The following is a 23,530-nucleotide window of genomic DNA, read 5'->3' on the forward strand; positions in this document are numbered from 1 at the left end:
CAATGATTGAGGCAAGGTTCGGAACTTTGTTGGTTTTGACCGGATCAGTGTTGACCCGATACGCTCTGCGTTTCTTTCGTTTTGGGATTTCTCTCTCGCTGAATTAGTCATTATGACCATAATAGTAGCCACGATAGTACTCCTCTTCCCAAGAACCAGGCATAGCCCTCTCTGGGTGTCCGATCATCTCCCAGAAATCCATGAAGTAATTCGGCATAACCGGTGCCAACCAGAACTTCCAGTCATCTAACTCTGAACCGTAGGTAAAATTGATCAAACGTAGCTTTCCCCTCACGAAAATCCAGCCATTCGTTCTATTGGGTTTGGAGTGATACACCCATTCTCTAGCCACGCTTTCTGTTCTCAGAAGGAGTTTTTCTTCTCTTCCGTATCTTTCCAAGTCCACTCCAGAATCCTGGAGCTCCTTTAACCAGAATTTTAAAGGCTCACTATCTCCATTACCAGCTGTCAAGCCATCTGGATACCCACGATAGTAGCATAAAAAGCCGCTTAGAACTTCAAGCATCGGCGAGAAGCCCAAGAGTGTGAGAGAATGTAAATTGGACCCGCCATTCACTAGGTCCCTTATAAGAGTGCCTAGATTGTGTAGATTTTTTCGGACCGCTTCCTGATCTCCAAATCTTCTTGTAAATAGAAAACCCAGATTCCGAGCAGCACAATGGAGAAGCGTATTCTCATCCTTCCTATCGACGATACCGCATAGATCCTTGTCTATCTCTCTGCAATTAAGAATCACTCGCATCTTTCCCCACATATCCAGGGTATCACAACTGCAGACTGCAATCGCGAAGGTGACGCACTCCTCCAGACTTCGTTTTTGATGTGTGGAGTTTGAGGCCTGTAGAAGCCAAGCAAAGGTCTCCGTATTGCCGTTGAAACAGGACCATTTTCTGTTCTTAAAGGTTTCTTCAAATGGATCGAGAAGTTCCACATCTTGAGACAGGAGCTGAATTAGATCATTGACAGTACCGCGACTACAGGGATCACCTTTGCCCCCCCAGCAAGCTGCGACCAGAGCAGTCCTGCAATCCGTTAAAGAAATCTCGAAATCTCGTTCATGTTCACTTACCCAGACGAAGAAATGTTAGGATCTGCACCTTCATTCATCAATAACCGGCAAAACTCCAGCTCGTGGAATAATGCTGCCCTCTACTCAACGTCGGTTAAACCACTACGGCAATTCTGCTCAACATGAGAGTAACTTACATCAAGAAGAGTCGTTCCATCGGAAATTCTGTCAAATGGCGACGCTTGTCCGGTGCTAAACAAATGTTGAATTCCCACAACGTCCCCAATTCTGGCCATGCAAAATTGCGGAGAGTCGTATGATACCACATTGTAAACCTGGATGTTGAAAGTCCAACCCGCAGTGGCTTGGGATTCGTATATCTCAATGGCGCGAGAAACACTAAACAACCATTTTGGGGTCTGAATTCGAGCTTTGAGCTTGTTTTTTTTCTTAGAACAAAAAGATGACATCTGTCTCGCATTTTGAGATCCAATTGCGCTCGAAGACTTTGATTCACAAGAAGGGATTGTCTCAACTGCCGTCAATAACCGTTGAGTCGGAATTTGGAAGCTCGCAGAAGAGAGTATCATCTCTGTGGATTGAGAAACAATCACCTTCAATTGCTGAAGTTCCTGCTGGTGAGCCTTGGCCCAGTCATTATGGGCTTGTTGATTGCGTTTCTGGAGTTCCCTATGACCAGTAAGCTCACTCGGACAAGAAACACAACCCAAGAAACTGGAATGACATCTAAATACTTACAGAAGGTACATATTGTTTGAAAGCATCAGCATCGACTGCGCTTTCATCAACCTCTCCCTCAACTTCTCAATCTCACTCTTCTTCAAGACAGCTTTCACACTCCCGGCCCTCCTTCTCTTCTTAATCTCTGCCTCGACCTGTCTAGCCACAGCTTCCAGAATCACCACAGCCTTCTTGCAGAACTGAAAGCATCTGGACGTAGCCTCGTGCCCGATCGTCGGCTCTGGTTCACTGGATTCGCTGGTTTCAAAGTCCGAGAGCACGAGGCTCAGCATCTCGATTTCGTCGATCAGGTGCTTAATTTCTTCTGGTGCGTCTTTGACGGCGTCCCAAAACGATTTTAGCCGCATAACATAGTCTCCGACTTGCAAGGCCAGCGACGCCATGCCGAGGCCGCTGCCTGCCATGCTGATGTCTGCCATGGCGCTCTCCGCCGTACGTACCCGATGCGTCTATCGTTTCTCTCACGAATTTTGGGCCGGCGAGTTGATCCCTGGAAGTGGTGAGATGGGAATGATAGCTCAACTTGAGAGGTGATGGTGAAAAGGGATGGAAAGTTGAAAAAGGTCTCAAGGCCCAGCCTCGTTGGGCGCGAGGTCACACAACGCTAATGTCCTGCAGCCATGGCAATCTGCCTCGCTACATGACCCAATGACTTGTAGAGCTGCATGTATATTTTGTGCGGGGCTCTCCAAGCCATATGAGAAACAATAGACTTGGTGAAACAATTCTAGTACAATTTAGTCCATCCGCCCTCTAGCCTCAATATTATCTTCCAACTGCTCTACAATAGCAGCACTGTTCAGACGGCTTGTGCGGAGGTTTACTGTATGAAGTAGTTGTTAGAACTTGAAAGGTTCACTCAATGCTGAATAAATAAAGACTAGCACCTTTGGGATTTCAGGATCGAGGAAATAGAAGGTTGGTTGTGGAATGGGGATGAGCTGGTGGACCATCAGGCGAAGTCCTGGCTAGGTCAGTTAGGCAAAAGACAGGAGTAGTTGAAGGCGAGATTGGACAACCTAATCTATGAGCAGCTCTAGCAAATAGCATGTATCAGGTGGTAATGCAGTGCCATGGTTGGGGAACACTTTTGGTAGGCTCCCAGCCAAAGAGTCGGTCTGGCTACAAAGAAAGAGACATCATGCTCAACTGGCTCAATTTCTGACATCGAGTTTGTTGGTCAGCGTTTTAGTTTGAAAATGTTAGACAAACAGAACAGAGAAAATCGAAAAAGGGAGGAAGGTGGAAAGGAAGCATCAGAACGTGAGGTGGTTTTTAGCGTGCTTTTTACAGAAACCCCTAGCTTTCTCTCGAGGTTGTTCAATCGACCTATCGCGTGCATGTATGCAGCTCGAGTTGTATGCTGCCTAGCACAAGCAATAATCGACATCAAATTTTGAAATCCCTTCACATCAATCTTGACTGGAATTACTTGAATATTGAAGAAAATAAACAAGTGTCTAAAGGCTAGGGCCTATGTTGACACACTGCGAGATTCGGGGCCTCAACGGAGTAGCGAAGCGGACATCAAAATGGCATTTAGGATCCGAATGATCCATTTCGGATCCTACTGGATCGGTAGATACTGGCCAGCGGGGATCTGATAGAGGTGTCTTCTACCGGCTACCTTTCTCTGGTAAGACTCAGTCCATCATCATCACCTCGATTCTCTTGGCATAGTTCCCCGATGGGATCAAACAGTACTACGGAAGTCAAGTAAGAGAAGTTCAGTCGAGAAGCACATTGAACATATAATTACTTGGCCTTTGCACTCAGTCGGGAGGCTTTGTCCCGTCCTGCGCTTGCCAACCTGAGAAAACCAAGCTGTAACTGTCCACAACCCGCAAACATATTCTCTTTACAATTGCCTCTGCTCCTAAACACATTTTTCAGGCGATCAAGTGAGAGGGTCATGTGAAATCACGTGTATCGTGTTCGAAACTTCAAGAACTTGGCCCCTTGGCTGAAGACAAGCGAACTTTCTGAGCCAAAACATGTTCCACTTGACCAAGCCAAGTCCATGCGCCGCACTGCCAACACAGATCCTAGACCAAGCTTTAAGGATCTGGAGCGACAAGACTGTCCAAGGCGTCAGAGAAAAGTCAAAAAGTGGATATTTTTGGATCGCTGCGAACGGTCAATACAAGAGGGAGACCTCACTTGAGGAATTTGTAGAAATAGTGCTGGTTCATTCATTTTTTGTCACTTGGAAGTCTTTGAAAATAACCATAAGACTTTGCTGGGCATATTTCTTTCCTCTAAGATGAAATTTTTTCTCTGTTTAATGGTGGCAGTAAGCGCGTCTGCGTACGCCTTGCCGAAGGTGATCCTCGAGGGAGAGAATGGTATCATCGGTGAGCCGTACTGCACGACTGGTCAACAACGCACTTCCTAACATAGCCACAGTCAACGATGACGGGAGCACCCAGGTTGGTGGCGAATCGGGCATCACAACCAACTCCCAAGGCCAGACTACGAATATTGGAGGCAGCTCCGGGATTACCATCATACAAAGTGGAACAAATATCAATGGGGCGAGCAACACAACGGGTGCGAAAGAAAGTTCGACAACGTCCGGGGCGAAGCCCAAGGGTACCGGAAATGCCGGTGGTTTGGCTGCCTTGATTGGTGCGTTGCAAGGTGCTTCTGCTGGTTCGAAGAACGGTACTGCAACTGCCAAAGCACCTGCTGAAGGACCGGCAGCGGCTGCTGCACCCGTAGCACCAGGTTCAGGCGGCGGGGCAGATGGGCTGATAGCGTTGCTTGGGGCTTTGCAAGGGGTTTCCTCAAGCGCGCCGAAGAATGGGACAGAGTCAGCGAAAGCTCCTGCAGAGGCACCGGCAGCAGCACCCGCTGAAGGGCCAGCACCAGAGCCAGCTGTAGAGCCAGCGGCAGGACCCGCGGAGAGACTGTAAGGCTCTGTGATGGTGGTGGGGACATGAGTAAATGGCAAAGAGGACAGTTGGAGGTCGCTGGTCGCCAGCCGCTGGCGGCAAAGAATATAGACAACAAGTAACCAATAACATAGAGAAGTAATATGGGAGTATCACATGTTGAGCTAGTGAGCGATCTGTATGCACGAGCACCCAGTCCCGTATCCGATCCGCGAGGAGCAAATTGCCAAATCCTGGATTGAAGCAACCAAGTTTCATGACCCAGATGCTATTTGCGTATTCGAGAACCTCTTCCGAGTAAATGTGGAATGCACAATTGAGCAATGAGAACAGCAAGTGGGAATTCCTCAACGAATTGGAAGAACAATGAGTTGATCGTCATTTTGAATTGAGGGATGCTCCATGAACTCGCGTGCTCGTACAAGAAAATGCAAGGACCACTCTTACTAATTCACATGCAGAACCACCCCGGTATTCTACTTAGAAGGATCAGGGAAACCGAATATCCTACCAAACGTTCTCACCTCAACAGAGTCGTGGCACACAGAGATGGAGTGGAGTGTTGGTGTTGTTGAAAAAAGGAGAAGGCGCTGTGAAAATCGGGGAAAGAATTCAGGGGTGAGGACGCTAACGCTCGCTAAAATCGCCGCTAAACGCGGGGTAGAACTAGTGACTGCCGAATTTCAAACACCAAATTGTCGCGTTATCGCGACTGTTTCGTCTTCCCTCCTCAACCTCATCACTACGCCGGAGATAGGCCAGAATGCGAGATCCTCTCAATCGACTTCAACTGCGATGGCATCTCGAGCGAGGCGAAGTACGATGCTTCGTGCCCCCAGATGGGTGCTGCCACCGAGGGCCTGCAAAAACAAGGGACTGTCCAAGCCTTCACCCCCAGTCTGCCATTTCTTGCGTCTCCCACCAGGTACAAAGAACTAATCCCAAGGCTGCTTTGTTGCGACTAATTAATGGGCGTAGAAATCAGGTGCATGATCTATCGGTGTCTCTTTGAACCGGAAGATTCCCGAACCCTCACTCCCAAGCAGGTTTACCCTGGTATCGAGTTGGAGAGCACAAGAACGCCACTACCGACTGAGATCCTGCGCTCCAATCGTCAAATATATTCCGAGGCTTCATCTCTCATGTACTCCGAGCTCATCGTCGTCCTGACCCCCGGAGACATCGTCTGTCTGCGATCAAATTTGGAGGATACATCTGCTCCCAACCGGGGTGTTTGGAGACACAACCCCCTTGCTGGGACCGGAGTACTAGGTCCCCATAACGGGAGAATTTACAACACACCTGAAATGGATGGCAAGATGGAGCCACATGTATTCTCCAGGTTCAAACATATCAGCCTCGAATTAGAGTTCAACTGCAACCCTGAAGACCTCGCTGGATGTCCACAATTATCCATTGATCCTGACCTGAAGATTGCTTCCGAAGACTGTGTCAAATTCCAGGACTTCCTCCGCCAAACCAACATCTTCCGCGATCTTGCAGAGATCATATGCAACTCCCCAAGGGTGACGTGTCTCGAAATCTTACTGGAAGTTTCCGTCGACCCAGCAGACGACATTAATCTCACATATCCTTACACCGCTGACGATAACCTGCCTGACGTTTACTTCATGACTGTTCACACAAGAGCTGTTGAGATATTCATAGAGTCTGGTATCATGGATCCTTTACGAAGTTTATCAAACGTCGACCTGACTTGCATTTGGGTTGTTCAACCGTGGACCGGAAACGATCAGAAATTGCAACCGAAGTACGATGCTATGCTACGGGAACTGGAGGAAGGTATCGATTTTCACTGGTCCTCTTCGTCGAATACAGAAAGTCCTTCATCACTGCGTGCCTCTGATTCACCAGATATAGATTGATCAGAAGTTGGAACAGCAACGAGTATCGAGCAAAGCCGAAGGCGACAAGAGATGAGAGAGAGAATACAAAGCGACCACAGACGACATTGATGAGATGCATTCTCTGACAGAGCAGTGCCCTTCACGCGCTATATTATGGTGTGTCTCAGAACTGGCTCACAATTCTCGTCTCCAATATGGCGCCGATTAATGTAAGATCTCACGCAACGAAATGACATTCTCTCGCACCGAATACTCACCGATCAGTTGTCAAATATTTGTAAGGCTGCATTCTTCGCTTCTTGCTGCCTGGTCTGCATGATCGGCCCAACATCAAATCCCTAACTACCTCGCCTGAACTGCTCTTTCTGTCTCTCCACTTGCTATTCCTCCCTCTAGTCTATCTAAAATGAACTCCACTATTACTCCCATGCTGGCTACGTCGGCATTAACCTCCAGGGTCTGTACTCCACCTCGTTTCGCCTTCTCGTCTAAACGCCAGTTTTGCCCCTTCTCGAAATTCCTCCATACAACATCATTACAATATCCCTCGGACTCTGAGTCTTGTCCTCACTGTCATCGGCAAGAGGTAGTATATATATGGCGGACGTGTAACGCGACGTTGCTTGGCTACAGCTTTCGTAATTGACAGTAAGGACTTTAGGTCCAGGAGACGCATCAACTCGAGTTTATCTTCATATTCGGTGAGATGGTACGCCTCACGCTGTTTCTCCTCGTCCTCCTCAGAACATCTCCCACCGTCGCAAATGAAGAAGAAGCTGTTATCATACAAGAAGAAGTCTGCTACCCAAAAAGGACGAGGGATTCTTTTGATCTTCGTTCTTGCTACCACTTGTTGACTTCGACCCGCAAGCGCTCAATAATCTCAAATTAATTCCAATGTCCTCCCGTCGACATTTGATTAAACATATTGAAGAATGGAGGCTGGAATTTGCAGTCTGGGCACGTGACTGCGGGGTGTCAACCAACTGGAGAAAAGCTCTGTGCATGAAAGTCAAATGAGAATCTATTTTTAGACGGCGTGCGGGGAAATCTCTCGGTTCGTAAGGAACTCCTCATTTGACATCACGTTTGCTGGTGGACTTTTACGAGCTGACGGTTGTTGAAAGCCATGTAACGAGGCGTTCACTCGCTTGAGCAGCCAACCAACACTGATGTAACCTTGTGTGAGAAGGTTTTCCAGACCACACTGAAGATCATGAAATAAACAACGCAAAGAATCGCAAAGCAGCAGAGCAGCAGAGCCGCCGAACCGCTATTGAAGATGGCGCCTCCCAATTGGCAACTCATTGGTGCTGTTATCGCAATTGTTGTTAGCATCATCGCTCTAGCCTTGCGTCATCTATTGGCAGAGATTTTCCCATGGTGGATGATTCGCAAACAGAAGAATGCCAAGCTCGCCGCCCCTACCAAATCCTTCAAAGGCAAGACGATCTTGATCACAGGCGCGAACGGCGCGTTTGGCTCCAGGGCCGCTAAGATGATTGCCGACCTCGGTGTTGAGAGGCTCATCCTCGCGGATGTCAGGGATTGCACGGGAGTGAAGCAGCGTATCGAAGTAGAGACGACAGCGACAAACAAGCCCGACATTCAGGTCTGGCATGTCGATATGATGTCTTACCAGAGCTGTCGGGAGTTTGCTAAGAGGGCGCGAGCGCTCAAAAGCCTTGATGGCGTTTTGTTGGTTGCTGGGATACTGTCTTTCAAGCGGCAGGAGTCCCCCGAGGGATGGGAAACATGTTAGTACCAAAACCAAGCAACAGTCAGCTCATTCGAATGAAGTGCTAACATGAGTCTTAGCGATCCAGGTCAATTATTTGAGCACAGCTCTTCTGGCCCTCCTTCTCCTCCCCAGCCTCAAGTCATCGCCATCAAATCCCGAAGCACCAGTATTAACCTTCGTCACGACTTTCGGACTCTATCCAGCCTCACCCTTTATGGGAGCGCCCAAGAGCGGATCGTATCTCAAGCATCTGAGCAACAACAAGGACGGTATGATGCAAGCTAACCAATACGGACGATCCAAAGGTCTCCTCTTGTATTTTACACGTGAGCTAGCGTCACGGGTCTCCAAAGCGCAAGGCCTTCAAGTGACAGTGAATTCTGCCGATCCTGGCGCTGCATGGACTCCACTAACTGACCCCAACCGAAACATGTTTATCCCTCGATTGATCATGGCAATATCAGCGAGGGATGTTGAGAGTGGCGCCAAGGTGCTGGTCAATGCAGCCTGTTCCACCGACCAGTCACATGGCGGGATTCTCTTGGATTATGATCTGTGGCCGTAAGTCAGATTTTTGCCGTGTTTATTAGTTCAATATGATTGAGCCTTACTGAACATAAACGTCTAGGTATCCGAACTTCATGGAGAAGCAGAGTGGGCGCAGATTGCAGCAGCGTATCTGGGATGAGACTAGAAATGTCCTCGAAGCAGGTGTCCCAGATGTCATTGATGTCTATAAGACGGTTCCCGATCAATGAGATGGGGTTAAGAGCTCGGCCGTAGACAGGTAGCAGATGTTATAGTCACATTAGTCGCAAGGTAGCAGCGGGGGTCACGTGTTGCACATGCAAGGGTGGAGGATTATATTGATTATAATAGCTGCTATGTTATGAACAGGACAAGATAATTGTTGATTGAGAAAAATATCCTTCGGTCAAATTATTGACGACTCTGGCCCCTACAGGAGTGACTGACTAAGGAGAGACCGAATCTGCCAAGTTCCATACACCTGACTCTCTGCACGACTTTCCATCGATCAACAACTTCCCAAACCTCACCACTAGCCTCATTTGAATCCCTTTCAAAGCCTCCTGTCTCTCCTGCCCCTCTTCCAAAGTGACATCATCCAACCAATAATCCGCTTCTACTATTTCCTCCAGCCGCTGAAATTGGAATTCAAGTTCTTCCTTGGCGAACATGAAAAGCAACTCCCGCCGCTGCTCCTCCCCATCCTCTAATTCCACAAACTCAATGCTTTTCGGTCTCTTTTTCGATCGATCGAACAACTCAAAAGCCAATTGCATGCCCTCCGGCAATTCGCTATTGTAGAAAATGACCTCTCTGATCCTATCATTCCCAGAAATCGCGTTGACTTCAGTCAACTCGAGGGGGTAAGCCATCCATGAGACCTCGATAGCGATCGAGGCTCCTTCTGCTGGGACATCACTTGTCAAAGCATCAGGGATAGCATCATCACCTCTCGCTCCCAAAAAGAGTATTGTATCCATTCTCCAGTTCACATAAGTTCTTGCCGGGGCGGTCATCGTGATGCCCTGATCCTCATCTACGATGTTCGTGCATCCGAATGCCAGGACGTAATGCTGCAGCGCGATGGCGCGGGATTCCTTGTTCACATGCAGAAGAGAGGGGACGCGGCGTGTGGTGCAGAATCTGTAGGTGTTTACGAAGTTTGGTTGTTGGTTAGGGTATGTGGCATGGAAGGAGGGCGTTCCGATGGGGAGGCGCCAGAGGTCGAGGGTGAGGGGAAGCTGGGCGGCAAGGTGCCAGATTTGGGCGCGTATTTCGGGAGGAAGATTAGTGAATGGGTACATGGTTTGAGGTGACGAAGTGATTGACTTTGATGAAGTGTAGGAGGACATGTTGTGAAGTGGATGAGAGGTTGTGAATGTCGTGAGATTCAGCATTCGTCGAGGGAATTAGGTAAGTTTTGGCGATATCACGTGAGCGGGAATCACCCCCAGCAAATTCATATCCTTGGGGGATGCGTGTAAACACCTTGGATTAATTAATCTCTATTGATACTTCAAGTCTCCGCTTATATGTAGTTCAGAGAATCAACTTGGACGTTCCATTGTGATTGATTCAGGGCAAGTCACAAGATAAAACGGGTTGGAATCACATGGCAACGCCGTTACTTTCTCCGGCATAAATATTAGTACAACGACTGTGTGGAACTGTGTGATGCTTCTTGGTTAATATTATGGTGTCGTAGCGTCACAGAAGGTAAATGGGTCCTTCCCTGGGGTTGTTTGACGTACCAGCAGAACTAACCCATACATATCCATCAGCAACATCCACATCGGCAGGTGAAGATGTCGACTGTTCGTTATTCAGATAATTGTGGCCTTTCACTAATTCCTGATATATGCCTTGGCTAAACTCCTCAGACTATGAACGTAAAGTTCGGCGCTCTTGGATCGGCAAATTATAACAACTCAATTTTCGTTCCATCCAAGCCAAGCTTCACCACCTTTTGATCTATTCCCATCTACCCGGAAATTCGCCCCGACCTCTCTCTGCTCACTTTTTTTGTTTCTTTACATGTATCAATATAATGTATAGCGGTTACTGAAACGACACAATCCAAGAATATTTTACTTCAATTCGAACACATCTCTAAGGAAATGAACAACGATGTTTGGATCAAGGGAAGTGACCCAGGCCAAGGGGGCCAAGGTTATCCTAGGCAAAGATATATCCTACCTATCATCATGAATGCGCCATCAGGTGGAAGGCCAGACCTACGTCTCGCTCAACTCTCTCAAAAGGCCACTACCATGCACCTAACGCATACTCAGACGGCTGTATATTGGGGGATGCTGGACAAAGGGAATTGGAATTGGTTTACCCTATTTGTAGACAGGGTTTTGGAAGTGGGAGAGGTCGCCATTTGCACCGTCAAAGGATGCATTAAGGCGATCCTCGAGTTATCATATAGAAAAAGCCAGGATCAATCTAGCTGGAGCAAACTTCGTTGAGCTTGGAAAGAGCAAGTCTTTGTCAAATCGATGCTTTTCTAAAAACAAATCCTTCTTTTTTTTCTTTGGTGCAGAATGTGACAAGAACAGAAAGATTCTCCTTATTTTCTTTACAGCTTATTCAGAACTTACTCGAGAACCGAAAGTGGCTTATTTTAACTCGCGGTCTTCAGCTTCAGCTTACTCCTCCTCTCCAAATCACTTTCTCTGCAATTAGAAAACGATACGGATTATTAGCTACCAATTGACTTTCCCGACCGGAGCAGTTGTGATCGCTGGGAGACCAGAGTCATGACTACGAAGTACCTTTCAGAATAAGAAACAAGATAGGGAAAGTCAAACTTCGAACTGGCAGACAGGTTTTTCTAAGAAACAGATTCCCCTCTAGAAATAAGCCCGCACAGATGTCCGATCTGCTCGCAGACAGAAGCCTTCAGTTCGAGTCTAGACTGGCAAGTATACTTGCAGACGGTGCGAAAAACGTTGTGCCAGTCAACGGCTTCGAATAGTCAAGGATACGATCATGAAGTCCCGGAGGCTCCCCAATATACATCCTATGAAGCATTTTTTCAATAACCCACAAGCGGCGAGAGTACCCAATAAAATACGTTCCAAACTCTCCTGAACCAGGAGAACCGAACGGCATATTATCTCGGAGGATATCATGCTCGACACCATTTTCGTCTTCGATCGTGTTAAGCGTTTTATGTGAAGCTTGTTGGCCAGTAGGTGCATCGTCAAGCTCAACGTTATCCAGTTTCGTCCGGCCGATGATGGCTTCTTGCTGCTCGGCTTTGAGGGTCTTCCATCCCTTCATATCGTGGACGTACTTTTGAACTACGATGTAGCTGCCGCCAGCTGCAGCTGTATCTTCCTCAGCAACCAAAATCGAGGCCGGCACTGCTGGCCCAACCGGGTTTGCCGTGCCATCCACAAATCCGAGGAGGTCTCGAACATCGAAATACCGGAAACCAACGGTCTCATCGACAACCTTGACAGAGTCGCCGAGGAGATCCAGCAGTTGCTTCTCGAATTCGAAGTTCAGGTCTCGACGCTCAGAGCGAATGTGAAAGAGTAGATCACCAGGTGTTGAGACGGCAGTATCTGAGATGGGAGTTAGCATTCCCACGTCTTGCTTAGCTTGTCACAATAGGAGATAGGAGCGGTGACACAAATCTAAATTTTCATCACCAGCATGAAATAAACATGACAAAGATAAGAAGTGAGATTCTTGAACACTCACGCTTCGCCCCCTCAATAGGGGGGAAGGGATGAAGCTCCGAAGGCTTGGGTAGACCAGTGACCCTATCCCACACATCACTTCCAATGCCAACAGTGCAAGCAAATGAGGCACCCAGATCCCGAATAGCGACGTTTTTGGCGAGACCATCGATATTAGCTAGAGCAGATCGTACTGTTTTGACAGCGTCCGGACTTTCCGTGACTGAAAGGACGAGGAAGGTTGCTGATGATGTGAGCGGCGCATCGACGCGTTGAGACTCGATTGGGACGCGGCCGCTCATTTTTGCTCTTGGTGCCAGCCCAGGCGAGCGAAGTTGAGTAATTAAAGGTCGACGGTTAGCACGTATTGCTTGATTTGAGAGTGGCTGTCGACGCTGAGCTGCTTCCGCTGTCCTATGCCAAGGGATCCTCGATCCGGGATACAATCGACTTCCGAGCCCTGAATAGAAGCTGTCGTGGAAGGTACCGCGGATCCTGTTTGTAAGCATTCCAGTCTAGCTCCTATTTGATCCTCAGTTGACTCTTTTCAGGTCGAGGACAATGTCGGGGAGTTGTGAAGTCAGTGAGCAAGCTGCCGTGCTGGCTGCGGGGTGCTTACTAACAAGACTGTGGTCCTTCTGATTGGATGATCGAGAGTCCTCAATGTGACGGCAATTCACATGACTCCCCCCTTTTTCTACTTTCCTCTCTTCTATTTCTTGTTCCTACGCTCTGGAGGCAGCTACTCAGAGTTCCCATTAATCTTTCATGCCTCGTATGATCCCGACTCCCACTGGCTTCATCCAATAGAATACTCTTACTCACTTCTTTTATATTGCATGGTCCACACGCGGACCACATATTCGGAGGCGATGTTTTATGACATACTCGCTTTCCTAGAAAATCCATATTCTCCCGTTATCCAACAATGGAGTAATAAAATGTAAATATGGAGGCTCATGGTTCGCCTCCCAAGAATCGAATTCTTCCGTCCGTTGACCCCTCTGACTAGTCCCGCGCTGCTGTAATTATTCCGGGACTGTTCATAACTGTAAGTGCGCAACCAAAAGTCGTAGATAAATGACCGACTTACAATGGCTTTGACAACAGACTCTTTTTCTCGACAAGAACAGTCTTAACCGACTCCCTCTGCACTAGCTCTCCCATCCATCCATCGACATTCGGAAATCCTATAATCACCCACTCCGTATCTTCCATGCAAACAAACTTTACTGGCTATGTCAACAGAAATTTCAATTTAACCATTCCCAACATCAGATCTTCGATCCTGAGTGGATTTTCCTGGATTTTAGATGTTTGTAAGAAGATGCACCGGAATCACATTATGCCGGGTCACAAAACTCAAGTCTGCCATCGTGAGTTTGTCACCAACGAGATAGTTCTTTCCTTCCAGAGCCGTTTCTAGCACGCGAGGACACGTCGGATTTCTTTGCTGTAGCGTGAGATAGCTAAGGGAAGCTTCTCAAGATGCGCGTAGCTGAACCAAACACCTGGCTCTCTGTCAGCCTCTCTCTGCTCTCAATGTAGCCTTTTCCCTACTCACCTTGGCCAAAATAATCGCCTTGGCCGGTAGCTTGGAACATCAACCACTGATTCAGAAGATGCTTCTCCGGCCCAACAGAATAAGTCAATCTCCCAGGATTGTCATGTTTCTCAACCAGGTACCGGAAAATGGTAGTCGAGTAAAGAACCACATTTATCACGTCTTATCTTAAGGAATTAGAGGAAGTGGCTGTATATAACTTACCTCCCAAAGAATAAATCAATCATTGTTATGGTCAACAATCACGGGCGTTCGCCCATTTGGATTGAGGTCCTTGAACAGTGCTTTCTTCACAGAAAACATGTCCAGCCGGAAGACGTTATATTAAAAGTATCCGAGTCCTACTAGGATTATTGCTACTTTTCACGGATTTGGGAAGTTTGGGAATGCTAAATTGAGACTTGAGTTGAGGTTGATGGGCGAGTTGGAAGGCCGGAAATGATGGGCACTCACCAAGAACTTGTGCTTCTGGTAGATTGTAGCCATGGAAGTACGGTCTTTTCGTGGTGGGGGATAGGCAGAATGATCTAGGTGAAAATAATGGCACGGCATACTAGTATGTTATTCCAACAACACATCTACACTTGACAACAGATTTTACCCTCGCCGTCAATGGCTTTACTGTATATTCGACAGCCTACAAGCTCCTGCACCTCTACTGCTCAAGTTCACCCATTTTCTCAAACCGAAACTTCTGTAGCATCCTTCTCATTCGTAATTATTCCTCCCTTCGTCGGGGTAACCATGCCACTGCCGCTATCAGAGCCAGTGACACCCAGGCCTTCGATCGCGCCGGGCCCTCCCAGGCCTCAAACGGCTCACCGATATCTGTTCCCGGTGGTGGGAACATCTTGTTGGCGGCAAAGAACAGTATTGCGCTGATAACGAAACCGACGATGCAGTTGAGTTGATAGATTTTGACCGCTGAATTCGTCTTGCTCATGACGTTCTCGACAAGACCAGCTGTGTAGAATTGAATTAGTCTCTGATTGAAACGTTGGGTGCCATAGCCGAAGAAACTTACGCATTGAAGGCAGGATTGCAATAATGTAAGGCACTGTGGAACGAAAGTTGATGCCCTTGTAATAACAGTAAATGGATTGTGGTCCACCGTTGAACATGTCTGGGATCTTCCAGTTTCCTTTGCGGAGGACATAATAGTCGATAATGAGGATTGCAGTCGTAGGTCCAGTGACGACACCAAAACTGCCGATGACGGAAAGGAAGACGGTGGCTTGGGTGAAGAAGCGCCATGGCTGGCAAAGAACGCCAAGTGTGCAAAGGATGAGAGAGCCTCTCTTCATGGAGACATAGCGAGGAAATCCGCCCGCGAGGTCCATTCCTGCTGTGATATTGTTCTGAGTAGCGTTTACAAAAACCTGATGACCGAAGATTGCCATTCCGGCGAAGAAGAGTGCAGCTCGAGATCCGGCTGTGTACTCCGATTTTAGTACAAACTGGAGATAGGTCAGGGGTTGCCAGTACGTCGTTCCATAATGCGCCTTTGTTGCAGAGGCAGTCAAAACGCCGAGGAGGGAGCAGAGAGTGATGACAATGGGCATTCCGAGAATAGTTCCAATAACATGGGAATCCTTCTTCTTGGCAAAACGGGTCCAGTCCGCAAATCGATCAGCAGCACCTCCATATGTGCCAACGACTGTGGAGATACACTGAATAAACCTAAAAGCTCGGTTGCTCGAGGATATGGCAACTGCAGGCGAAACCAAATTTCCAGCCGAGCCTCCATTCACACTGACGGCATAGGCCATGATCCCAAAAACGGTTCCCATTGTTCCGATGAAGGCTGGCCACATAAGTGGTTCTAGCTTATGTGGTGGGACGAACAGAATAACTGGAACATATAGGATCATATAGAGGAAGAAGCCAACGAGGTTTTGAGTGGTTACTCCAGAACTATGTTCCCGTTAGTCTACGTTTATATGCGGATTTGAACTGCTACCTTTCAGGCAATGTATTTTTCAGATGCAAATATGAGGGAGACATAGAACCAAGCATTAGTGAGATTGCTTGCCCTAGAACTTGGTTAGGACTTGACGACACTTTAGGCCATTGTTAATTGACAAACCTCCATAATATGCTTGCAAGCCGAAAAAGACCATATTGCTTAAAAAGCCGAGGATTAAAGGGAGATACCATCCGCGAAATCCAAAGGAGACACGCGCGGACATGGTATATGAAAGTCAGGTTCATATCTAGATGGCCGGGAATGGAGATGTGTACAAATCCCAAGTGGTTAATGGCCCCCACCTTGCCCATAAGCAGGGCGTTCAAGGACGAAAGAGATGCGCCGATTAAGACAGCACCACAGGTCTGACCAGCAGTTAAGCCAAGCGTAACATAAGACGATCCAATGGCGAAAGTAGAGAGACCACCGCCGCAGGTGACCCAGAAAAGCAGGTAGGCACCGATTCCGTAGGTGCGCTCCTTCTCCACGATGGGATACAGGTCGTGGTTGCCCCATTTTGTTGTTCCTTTATCTTGGTGGATATCTGTCCGAGCTGGCAGCTCTGCCCACCTCAGCCATGATGGGGCCATTGTTATGAAAGGGAATTTACAAGAAAATGAAGACCAAAAACTCGTTTATTACTGCTGTGTAAATGAGAAAGGTGAAGTTCAAAGAAGACAAACAATTGGGAATATCAAAATTAAAATAGCAGATGCAAGCATATAAGAGCATCTTTCTTATCTTTGCGTTCGCCCCGCTATGATCTAGATGGGGATCTTGACCCATCTTAATCCCACTATGGCGCCTGCAAAGCATGGCAATATCCACAATTCCCATGTTGTCGGGATGGGCCTGCGGATGGGCCTGCCGATCAACATGCGGAGGTTGAGATGCATTAATAGCAGCATTAAAGATAAGGAAACCACCAGAAATTAGAATAGAGTGGGCCAAGTTCGCGATCAAGGGAGTAAAGATAAGGATGTACAACTAAGGTCAGCTCGACAATAAAAGTTTAAAAGAAAAGGAGGGGGTTCGGCAGTGTTTCCCGCTGCCAAGCATTTAGATAAGAACATCGTTCCAACTCTGCAGAAATGCTTGGCCGCAGCACCAAGTAATAACTGGGAAAGAAAAATGTTGCTGATTTGCCACATCGACTATCACAGAGAGCTGTACGCCGTCCTCTGTTTAAGTGCATAAACCCAACTCATGGCGTTTTTGCACGGTATCGCCATCACCACTTTCAGGCACCCACCAGGAGTGGGAACAGGGACACGAGTTGAACTCGGTTCTCCGGCCATCTGGTTCAATGCTGTGCAGAGATACATTTCTCAATTTCGCCGTCTCATCGGATGGGCCACCTCCCCTTAACCTTTTCCGTGAGCCTTGCTCTCTTCACAACCTCATGCCCTCTCTTCTCCCCCTCCTTCCACACCTCCTCCTCATCCATTGTCGTCAACTTCCCACTTTTCACCACAATCTTCCCATCCACAACAACCATGTCGACATCTTTCCCTGTCGCACAATAGACCACCGCACTGACCGGCGAATAGTACGGCTGCAGATGCACATACCTCATATCGATAGCCACAAAGTCCGCCTTCTTGCCTACCTCCAGACTCCCAATCGAATCATCCAATCCCAAGGCTTTAGCACCGTTGATAGTAGCCATCTCCATCACGGTTTCCGCCGGAACGAGCGTAGGATCATAACTCTTCGCTTTGTGAATAATACCCGCCAACTTCATCTCTTGCAGCAGATCATTCGTGTTATTGCATGGTGCGCCATCGGTTCCCAAGCCCACGTTCACGCCAGAGTCCAGCAACTCAGGGACTCGACAGATGCCAGAAGCAAGCTTCGAGTTCGAGGTCGGGCAGTGAGCGACATGAGTTTTGGTCTCAGCGAGCTTTGCTATATCGGAATCATCTAAGTGGACCATGTGAACGAGGACAGTGTTGGGACCTAGGAGTCCTACTGAGTCGCAGTACGACATCGGTGTGTGCGAGAGCGTTTTGAAGAAGGCGCGGTCGGCGGCAACTTCGGCGCAGTGCATAGTGATTGGGATTCCTTGGGTTTTCGAGATGGATGTCATTTCCTTGTACAGGGCGTCCGAAACTCTGCAATCAAACTATAAGCACCCACTTTACATAAGAGGGTTGGAGGAACGCTTACCCGCCAGGTGTTCTGGCACCAAACCAGACTCGAATCCGGTCGTTTGCTGCCTTATCCCATTTCTTGTGCATATCAAGAGCTCCGAGTAAGGACATCTCACGGTTTTCGACCAGGCCTGGATGCATAGCCCACTTTGGATCGCCTGCGTATTTGCCGCTGTCCATGACGATCTTGCCTAAGCAGCCGCGGATACCGCTCTCTTCTACAGCACGACAGAGTCCGTCGAATCCGTACCGATCGGCAAACTAATGGGATGTTAGTCCTCTGAGAAGAATCACGTGACGAAGAAAGTACTCACCATACTCTCGAGGAAACATGTTGTGCCAGTCAAGAGCATTTCAGCGATGCTAATGCGGGCAGCTGCATACCCATCTTCGTGTGTAAAGTTACCTTGAAGCACCCAAATACGTTCGCATAGCCAGGAGACAAGTTCGAGGTCATCAGCGGCACCTGGTTGGTACATTTCATGTCAGCACCTTGAACACTTCACTACTTGGTGGCAACAACCTCCCCAAATAAAACGGAAACTTGATCGAAATCAATGCTCACCTCGCAGCAGTGTTTGTGCTGTGTGCATATGAGTGCTTATCAAGCCAGGGATGATGATGCGACCTTCCAAGTTCACAACCACCTCGGATGGGTGCAGTTTGGTCAAGGCATCAGTCTTGTCGACGGCTGCTATTAAGTTGTCTTGGACTAGAATAGCTCCATCGAGAATTATCTCCCTCGAGGAGTTCACTGTGATAATCGTTGCGTGTGTGTAAAGCATTTCTGCCCTCAATTCGGGTGATCCCGTACACGAAAGAGTGGTCGATGCTGAGGGTTGCAAGACTTTCCTAATACAGGTTTCAAATTTTAATATCCAAAAGCCATGAGCTTCAAACGAGAGAAAGGTTGTTTCGAAGCAGACACTGTGCTTTATCAATGAGGTACCTCTCAGAATTTGACGTGAGTGAATGCGGTGATCATTCGCTGGATGCGGGGGCTGATAGGCGTTCGTGGCTTGACAACAGTGGAGTCCGCCCTATTTGCTGGAAGGAAGCGGCCGCTGAGGAGAGCAAACAACTTTTCCTCGCCAAAGGATCCTCCTTTGGGGAGTTTGATAGAAAAAGCAAGACCAATTCTTCGCTCTCCGGGGTCCTGGTGTTGGAAGGAAGCGGCTCCCGCGGCCAATTCGGGGAAATGATAGAGCGTGATTTTGTCTCCCCAAAATTTTCCCTTCCACAGGAAAAAGGAAAAGGGGCGAGGTTGTATTTTGGGTGCCCGTCGGCGGGCTCCGATGCTTCTTGATTGGCTCAACCCCACTGCACCAAACCTCCGACACTTCGGCCTCGACCACGGTCTATCACCTGCACAGAATTCTCCCCGAAACCCCAGACTTTGTCCCCCCACGGGCCGCGCCACCTCTTGCCCAAAGTATCGACGGCTTGACATCCGCACGGTACCGACCCAGTGGTTGACAGCGGATTGTAAAATTTGGAACAAACCTCATGATCCTTATCTTTGAAGCCTCAATGTGTCGTGAGCTACTGTATAAAGATGTGCTCTGGCGCCTCCCACCGGACGAGAGAACTGGTAAACAGTGCCACCTCGACCCATATCCATCACTGAAGTTGTCAACTTGCTAGGTTCGCTTTGTAAGGCAAGTTGAAAAGAGCAGCGCTCCACTGTCCGCCTGCTCCATCCCAACCCTCACAGGAATCAAGGGCAAGCTACTCAACTTCACCGTCAACATGTCCGAAGATGCTATCGTACCGGCCAATGCCCGAAAGCCGACTTTTGGGGACCGCGCCTCAAGCCTTGGACGCCGTATTGTGAAGAAGTTCACAACCAAGCATGGCCTCCTCGGTGACTACGACTATGGCTTCCTGTTCCTGCCCAACATCCCATTCATGAAGAAGGACCCCCGTGCCGCTCCATTCTTCGGCCTCAATGACCAGATGCCTGTTGTCCTAGCACTTTTGCTTGGTTTCCAGCATGCGCTTGCCATGTTAGCTGGTATTATTACTCCTCCTTTGATCATGAGCGGTCAAGGAGGTGTCAATCTGTCGGAGGGAGAACAGCAGTATCTCGTTTCGACTTCTCTGATTGTGTGTGGGATTCTGTCTGCTGTTCAGATCACGAGATTTCATATCCGTGGAACACCGTGAGTCCCTTGAGATCAAGATATCCAGTGGTAGCAGATGCTGATGAAGTGTAGATACCACATCGGAACAGGCCTCATCTCCGTCGTCGGCACCTCATTTGCAATCATACCTGTCGCTTCTGGTGCTTTCAAGCAAATGTACGCTAATGGCTTCTGTCCAAGTGCAGCAGACGGCACGCCCCTCGCCTGCCCAGACGCCTACGGCGCCATCATCGGCACCGCAGCCTGTTGCGCTCTTGTCGAAATCCTCATCTCATTCATGCCTCCTCGTTTCATCCAGAAACTCTTCCCGCCCATTGTTACCGGTCCAACTGTCATGTTGATCGGTGTCACTCTCATTGGCGTCGGGTTCCAGAACTGGGCCGGAGGCAATGGCCCTTGTGCGGCGAGACCGACGGATGGGTTCTTCGAGCTCTGCCCCAATATCGCTGCCCCGCATGCGCTGCCTTGGGGGAGTGCTCAGTATATCGGCCTTGGATTCTCAGTCTTCGTTACCATCCTGCTCTGTGAGCGCTTCGGATCTCCTATCATGAAGTCCACAAGTGTCGTGATTGGACTACTTACTGGTTGCATTATCGGTGGAGCCACAGGATACTTTGACCGCTCTGGCATTGACTCAGCTCCATCAGCATCCTTCATCTGGGTATACACTTTCAAACTCCAGGTCTATGGTCCCCTCGTCCTTCCACTAATGGCAATTTTCATCATCTGTGCTTGCGAGGCTATCGGAGATATCACCGCTACCTGCGATGTTTCCCGTCTCGATGTCGAAGGCGAGCTGTTCGATTCTCGTATCCAGGGTGGCATTCTCGCCGACGGAATCAATGGAGTCCTCGCCGCTTTGATGACTATCACTCCTATGACGACATTCGCTCAAAATAACGGAGTTATCGCTTTGACACGGTGTGCGAACCGCTCAGCTGGATACTGCTGTTGCCTGTTCTTGATCATTATGGGTGTTTTCACGAAGTTCGCTGCTTCCTTGGTCGCTATCCCAGGCCCGGTTCTTGGAGGGATGACGACTTTCCTCTTCTGTGCTGTGGCAGTTGCTGGTATGAGTATCACGTCCAAGGTGCCCTTCGACCGACGAAATCGGTTTATCTTGACAGCTGCTATGTCTCTTGGGTAAGTCGCCCCCCCCCCCAAACAAGCTTGACGGATTGCGCTGACTAGAAGATGTAGATTCGGAGCAACACTCATACCAAACTGGTTCAGCTACACCTTCACTTACGCTGGTGACAATCGGGCTTTGCAAGGGTTTTTGGACGCTATTGTCCTTGTCATGGAAACTGGTAAGCACTTTTAAACTTTCCAGGGCTTTACAAGGCTAATTTTCTGGGCTTAGGGTTCGCGGTGACAGCCGTGGTGGCATTGATTCTTAACCTCTCGCTTCCGTATGATGTCGAGGATGATACTGAGGCCATCAGTGCGACGGATGCCCAGGTTGCAACCTTCACAGAACATGACACCGGGGCTGAAATGAGTAAGCAGACGCCTGAGGTGGCTGAGAAGAATGTCGAAGACTTGGCTGTATAAAGTTGAAAAACATTCCTCTTCTTTTGGAAGGGCCTGTGACTGAAATTGCTTCAATGGTGGGGTATTAACAAGCGAAGCCTCTCAGGTTTGATAGGGAAGACCTTGCCTCGAAATAAAACACATTGGAAATCGAATCCGTTTTTTTAACTTCATGAAGGAAGAAAAGGAAGGAATGCAGTTCACTTGAGCAGTTGACCGTCGCCTCGCTCAGCCGAAATAAATCTGACAATCAATACTTTCACTCCTCAAACCTCACACCCTCCGCAAAAGCCTTGTGCAATCTTCGTCCCCCGTCTTATAATGAGCACTAAGCTGCGCCGTAACACTAACATTACCCCTTGCCTCAAAGAGACAAACACACAAACAATATCACTGCCCCCAAATTGGAAATAACCAATCCCTTCTACTTCCTCAATGTGGTCACAACTTCCGCCGTTAAGATAAGCGACGAAACCTGCGCCATACCCAGTGGCAGGACGGCCACGAGACCAATGGCATTATAGAGCACGATCAGGCCACCCGCTTGATACAACTGGTAGCCTGGGCTGTCTGGTGCGTCGAAGGTCACTTCAGAAGGGCCTGTGGAGATGGAGTGCAATTTGTAGCCTTCCTCGTGAGTATCGGGGTGAAGGCGGATGTGGCTGTCGTTGTGCGGGCTATGCGGTTTCCTTTGCGGCACCAAACTCAGCGTCCTAACCTCCGTCGTCTTCCGGATAAGTTCAAGATACACCCGTCCCAGAATAACCCTCGCCTCCAACACCACACCACCAACCGGTGCATGCTGACAATGATACTCCGCGGGACTCAGAAACGAATGCGCGAAGATGCCGTTACTAAAGTGCTCTTTGTACGGGTTTCCTTCCAGTGGCTCCGAGATCTCCCAGTGGATGGACTTGATCATTACTTCCAAGCCGGAGCGGATCCCGCATTAGCCGTCAAGGGCTCGAGTCTGCGGGCGACGGGAGGACGGTGGTGTCGGAGATGGCAGCGGTGGGCTGGTACGGGGTTGCAGTCGCGGGCGGAGAGCTCGTTGAAGGGTTTTCCGCCGCCGCGAGGCTCAAGGTGAGGTAATCGCCATGTTGTAGCTTGAGAAGGCGAGGGAAGCCTTTAGCAAGGAGAGAGTGATGGATTCAGGCGTGTCGAGGAATTGGCCCATGGGCGGTGGCGTATTGGACCATCCAGCTTGAGAGCCAGCTTAGAGCGTCGGGTTTCGGACCAGGCGGAATGGGCGTTTGGAGGGGCTTCGTTGTGGGTTGATCCAGCACGGAGCAGAAAAGGCGTAAGGCGTTGTTGTCGTCTGTCTCTTAGGGGCCTTTGCATGAGACCCAGAACAGGAGAGCATTGAGGAACGTGTAGTAGTTTGAGACTGATTTTATAGCGGTCATTCCACGGATGCCGCGCGAGCGGACGCTGGCGATTTACTGCGTTGGATTTGGAGAGCCAATCCTTCGTTGATGAGCTCTGACAACCTTTTTATGCCATGATTGCTGTTTTCTTCTGTCGTTTCTCTGATACAGATTGGAGGCGGCTTCGACAATTTTTCCGCTCAACCCAAATCGCTGTGTAGCAGGAGCATGCGTTGAAAGAAGGAAATGGTGAAATACAAAGCTTGGAGCGAGAAACCTTCAGGCAGA

At 48.8% G+C, this 23,530-nt stretch overlaps 9 protein-coding genes across 9 annotated transcripts; 3 read left to right on the forward strand and 6 right to left on the reverse strand.

Annotated features, from left to right (window-relative positions):
• Positions 1–103: 103 nt before the first annotated feature.
• Positions 104–2,239, reverse strand: K444DRAFT_668995 (uncharacterized protein; the record flags this gene model as incomplete). The annotated part of the gene is made up of 4 exons (XM_024887479.1): positions 1,790–2,239; positions 1,228–1,720; positions 1,091–1,170; positions 104–1,043 (listed from the first exon to the last, which is right to left on the reverse strand). The coding sequence occupies exons 1-4, from the start codon at positions 2,209–2,211 to the stop codon at positions 104–106; spliced, it is 1,935 nt and encodes a 644-aa protein (XP_024727942.1). The 5' UTR covers positions 2,212–2,239.
• A 3,156-nt stretch (positions 2,240–5,395) lies between these two features.
• Positions 5,396–6,766, forward strand: K444DRAFT_223792 (uncharacterized protein). Its single transcript, XM_024871172.1, has 3 exons — positions 5,396–5,611; positions 5,665–6,489; positions 6,568–6,766. Exons 1-3 carry the CDS (start codon positions 5,482–5,484, stop codon positions 6,570–6,572), a joined length of 960 nt encoding a protein of 319 aa, XP_024727943.1. The 5' UTR covers positions 5,396–5,481; the 3' UTR covers positions 6,573–6,766.
• A 933-nt stretch (positions 6,767–7,699) lies between these two features.
• On the forward strand, positions 7,700–9,065 carry K444DRAFT_223816 (NAD(P)-binding protein). Its single transcript, XM_024871174.1, has 2 exons — positions 7,700–8,311; positions 8,373–9,065. Exons 1-2 carry the CDS (start codon positions 7,837–7,839, stop codon positions 8,858–8,860), a joined length of 963 nt encoding a protein of 320 aa, XP_024727944.1. The 5' UTR covers positions 7,700–7,836; the 3' UTR covers positions 8,861–9,065.
• On the reverse strand, positions 9,066–10,186 carry K444DRAFT_223795 (uncharacterized protein). The gene has a single exon (XM_024871173.1). The coding sequence runs from the start codon at positions 10,173–10,175 to the stop codon at positions 9,270–9,272; it is 906 nt and encodes a 301-aa protein (XP_024727945.1). The 5' UTR covers positions 10,176–10,186; the 3' UTR covers positions 9,066–9,269.
• Positions 10,187–11,727: 1,541 nt separating this feature from the next.
• Positions 11,728–12,817, reverse strand: K444DRAFT_647394 (Dyp-type peroxidase; the record flags this gene model as incomplete). Its single annotated transcript, XM_024885328.1, has 2 exons — positions 11,728–12,398; positions 12,538–12,817. 2 exons carry the CDS (start codon positions 12,815–12,817, stop codon positions 11,728–11,730), a joined length of 951 nt encoding a protein of 316 aa, XP_024727946.1.
• A 1,980-nt stretch (positions 12,818–14,797) lies between these two features.
• K444DRAFT_647395 (uncharacterized protein) lies at positions 14,798–16,635 on the reverse strand (the record flags this gene model as incomplete). The annotated part of the gene is made up of 5 exons (XM_024885329.1): positions 14,798–15,042; positions 15,104–15,993; positions 16,040–16,112; positions 16,166–16,203; positions 16,259–16,635. The coding sequence occupies 5 exons, from the start codon at positions 16,633–16,635 to the stop codon at positions 14,798–14,800; spliced, it is 1,623 nt and encodes a 540-aa protein (XP_024727947.1).
• A 752-nt stretch (positions 16,636–17,387) lies between these two features.
• K444DRAFT_546180 (uncharacterized protein) lies at positions 17,388–18,983 on the reverse strand (the record flags this gene model as incomplete). The annotated part of the gene is made up of 4 exons (XM_024876201.1): positions 17,388–18,159; positions 18,215–18,459; positions 18,513–18,664; positions 18,764–18,983. The coding sequence occupies 4 exons, from the start codon at positions 18,981–18,983 to the stop codon at positions 17,388–17,390; spliced, it is 1,389 nt and encodes a 462-aa protein (XP_024727948.1).
• Positions 18,984–19,947: 964 nt separating this feature from the next.
• On the forward strand, positions 19,948–21,896 carry K444DRAFT_647397 (uric acid-xanthine permease; the record flags this gene model as incomplete). Its single annotated transcript, XM_024885330.1, has 4 exons — positions 19,948–20,360; positions 20,415–21,485; positions 21,543–21,652; positions 21,706–21,896. The coding sequence occupies 4 exons, from the start codon at positions 19,948–19,950 to the stop codon at positions 21,894–21,896; spliced, it is 1,785 nt and encodes a 594-aa protein (XP_024727949.1).
• A 403-nt stretch (positions 21,897–22,299) lies between these two features.
• Positions 22,300–22,797, reverse strand: K444DRAFT_636425 (uncharacterized protein; the record flags this gene model as incomplete). Its single annotated transcript, XM_024883990.1, has 1 exon — positions 22,300–22,797. The coding sequence occupies one exon, from the start codon at positions 22,795–22,797 to the stop codon at positions 22,300–22,302; it is 498 nt and encodes a 165-aa protein (XP_024727950.1).
• Positions 22,798–23,530: the final 733 nt, after the last annotated feature.

This window comes from Hyaloscypha bicolor (assembly GCF_002865645.1).
Source record: "Hyaloscypha bicolor E unplaced genomic scaffold K444scaffold_182, whole genome shotgun sequence".
Classification (NCBI taxonomy): Eukaryota; Fungi; Ascomycota; class Leotiomycetes; order Helotiales; family Hyaloscyphaceae; genus Hyaloscypha; species Hyaloscypha bicolor.

Bases quoted from the DNA above. Each gene is read 5' to 3' on its own strand.
- K444DRAFT_223792 (XM_024871172.1), top strand. From the start codon at position 5,482: ATGGCATCTCGAGCGAGGCGAAGTACGATGCTTCGTGCCCCCAGATGG. The intron at 5,612-5,664 runs GTACAAAGAACT...TAATGGGCGTAG, and splicing joins TTTCTTGCGTCTCCCACCAG to AAATCAGGTGCATGATCTAT.
- K444DRAFT_223795 (XM_024871173.1), bottom strand. From the start codon at position 10,175: ATGTCCTCCTACACTTCATCAAAGTCAATCACTTCGTCACCTCAAACC.
- K444DRAFT_223816 (XM_024871174.1), top strand. From the start codon at position 7,837: ATGGCGCCTCCCAATTGGCAACTCATTGGTGCTGTTATCGCAATTGTT. The intron at 8,312-8,372 runs GTTAGTACCAAA...CATGAGTCTTAG, and splicing joins CCCCGAGGGATGGGAAACAT to CGATCCAGGTCAATTATTTG.